Source organism: Poecilia latipinna, unplaced genomic scaffold, assembly GCF_001443285.1.
Source record: "Poecilia latipinna isolate Pla-1442-1.1 unplaced genomic scaffold, P_latipinna-1.0 Scaffold6507, whole genome shotgun sequence".
Taxonomy (NCBI): Eukaryota; Metazoa; Chordata; class Actinopteri; order Cyprinodontiformes; family Poeciliidae; genus Poecilia; species Poecilia latipinna.
Genome location: NW_015119123.1, coordinates 1 through 1,989, shown reverse-complemented (window position 1 = coordinate 1,989; position 1,989 = coordinate 1). Strand labels below are relative to the sequence as shown.

The 1,989-nt window shown below is 37.2% G+C and overlaps 1 protein-coding gene across 1 annotated transcript; it reads left to right on the top strand.

The window, feature by feature from the left end:
* The first annotated feature begins 290 nt into the window (after positions 1–290).
* On the top strand, positions 291–1,619 carry LOC106943974 (ankyrin repeat and SOCS box protein 6-like). Its single transcript, XM_015027257.1, has 3 exons — positions 291–379; positions 671–802; positions 1,006–1,619. Exons 2-3 carry the CDS (start codon positions 693–695, stop codon positions 1,190–1,192), a joined length of 297 nt encoding a protein of 98 aa, XP_014882743.1. The 5' UTR covers positions 291–379; positions 671–692; the 3' UTR covers positions 1,193–1,619.
* The last annotated feature ends 370 nt before the right edge of the window (positions 1,620–1,989 follow it).

Here is a 1,989-nt window from a genome sequence, read left to right as displayed (position 1 = left end):
ATTTCATACAGTAGCTCGATGTTCATCTCTGCAGCATTGAGTTCACGGCTTCTGGTTTTGTGACAAACTATTACTGACCAAAGTGTATTTTTTACTTTTCCCTTAAATAAATCAGGAAACTGTTTATTGTGGAGAGATATAAAACAACATAATTACCACATGTTCTCAGGTATTTTTTTTATTATTATTATTTATTTATTTTTTTAGCCTTTTTCACTATTAATGACGGCGGAACCTTGGTCAGTCTCATGGTAAATGGGGACTAAATCAAGGTGGGACTGTTTGGGGCGTGTGGGAAGTTTCCTGTTTTGAAAATTAAACAACTGGTGTCATTAGTTCAGCGCTCAGTGGGATTTTGCATCAGCTTCTTTCGCTCTAGGTAATGTAGAATACTTTCTGTGAATAAAGTTAGCATGTAAATAAGTTTAGACAGGATTTCTGGCTAGAATGCTAATGCTAGCTGTAGTTTTAGTCGTGTCAAAGACAGCTAAATGATGGTGCTAATGAACTCTAACTCGCGTTGACATGAAGCTAACGATTGTTTTTGACAGCACATATATTAGCCTTAAGTCTTTTCGTTGGAAACTATTTTTTTACCAGCTTTTTGAACACATTTCAATGACACTGAATACGTCCACTTATTGTCCCGTTTTCTGTCTATGGCACGTAGAGGTGTAAACGGTGGAGGAGCCATGCCTTTCCTCCATGGGTTCCGACGGATCATCTATGAGTACCAGCCGCTTGTAAACGCTGTTATGCGTGTGGTTGGGATAGCAGAAGAAGAGAGCAATAATGAAAACAGGTAAAGCGAGAGAAAAAAAAAAACTTAATAGAAAGGATGATTCATTTTCAAGATAAGCTGTTTCTGCTTTTAGCAAACTATCTATTTGAAAATAAAACAAAATCTCCTTATTCTAATTTCTTACATTGAAAAATTTACTCAGTGGAGTGGTGTTTGCCATTATTATTTTTAAACATGTCTTGTTTCTTCTTTATTGTGAAAAGTCCCGAGGAAGAGTCCAGTCGGTGTAGCTCTTTGGTGAAGCTGCTGGAGCAAGAGTCCCAGTCTGAGGTGTTCCTGGAAGGCATCAGCTACGCCCTGTTTAAAGTGGCAGAGAGGGGACTGGTGTATGCAGCCAAGATCCTCCTACGATATGGAGCTGATATAAATTTTGAAGGTGAGCATTCATAAGTTGATTCACAGATGCCACTTTTTTTTCCTCCATGAAAAAACAACTCTGACAAATTAATTAACATTGGAGCAAAGTCAGCAAATACTGCCTCGTTTTTAATAGTGAAGGGGTAGACTTGTGGGTTTGTTTTTGCTCCCATATTTTTGGACCCCTCAAAAATGGAATCAAACTGCATTTGGACAAATTTGTGAAGTTTTGGTTAATTATCATTATAGTTTTGCACACAAATAAGAAAAAAAAAAGTATTAGAAATACTTGTTAAAGTTTAGTGTGACTCTTCTTCATCAGTCCAGCTCAGCCTGAGTGATGATTTGGAAACAAAAGTTGCTTTGTGATTTTTGTCTGCCCCATTTATAGGAAAAGTAAGGAAAGATAAACAACAACACTTCTGCATCTCTCCAATTCTCACAGTAAAAAAGAAAAAAAAGAAAAAAGTTGTTAAGTTGGCAACCGTGCTTTCTCTGGTCTTGACCACAGCCCTGCTTATCTCCCTACGCTCATCCCCTCACTTGGCCAAGCCCCTCAGTATCTCTTTGCACCAAAATTTTTTCAGATATTGACTGCTTATGCCTTCACGGGGGCTTTATTTACACTTGTATACCAATATAATGATTATTTGGACACAGAGATCAATCAGCTACTCATAGAAATCAATGGATTTTTCCATAGATAGCATTGAACCTGAAAGTAAAGATTCTTTATTAATCATTTTCCTATATGCAAAGCTCTATTTTGTAGCTTCATCATTAGATGAAGCTTGAGAGGACCTTTCTGATGATCTTTGCTTATCCAAGTA

Coding starts and splice junctions, on each gene's coding strand:
- LOC106943974 (XM_015027257.1), top strand. CDS start 693: ATGCCTTTCCTCCATGGGTTCCGACGGATCATCTATGAGTACCAGCCG. Junction 803..1,005: donor GAGAGCAATAATGAAAACAG/GTAAAGCGAGAG, acceptor TATTGTGAAAAG/TCCCGAGGAAGAGTCCAGTC.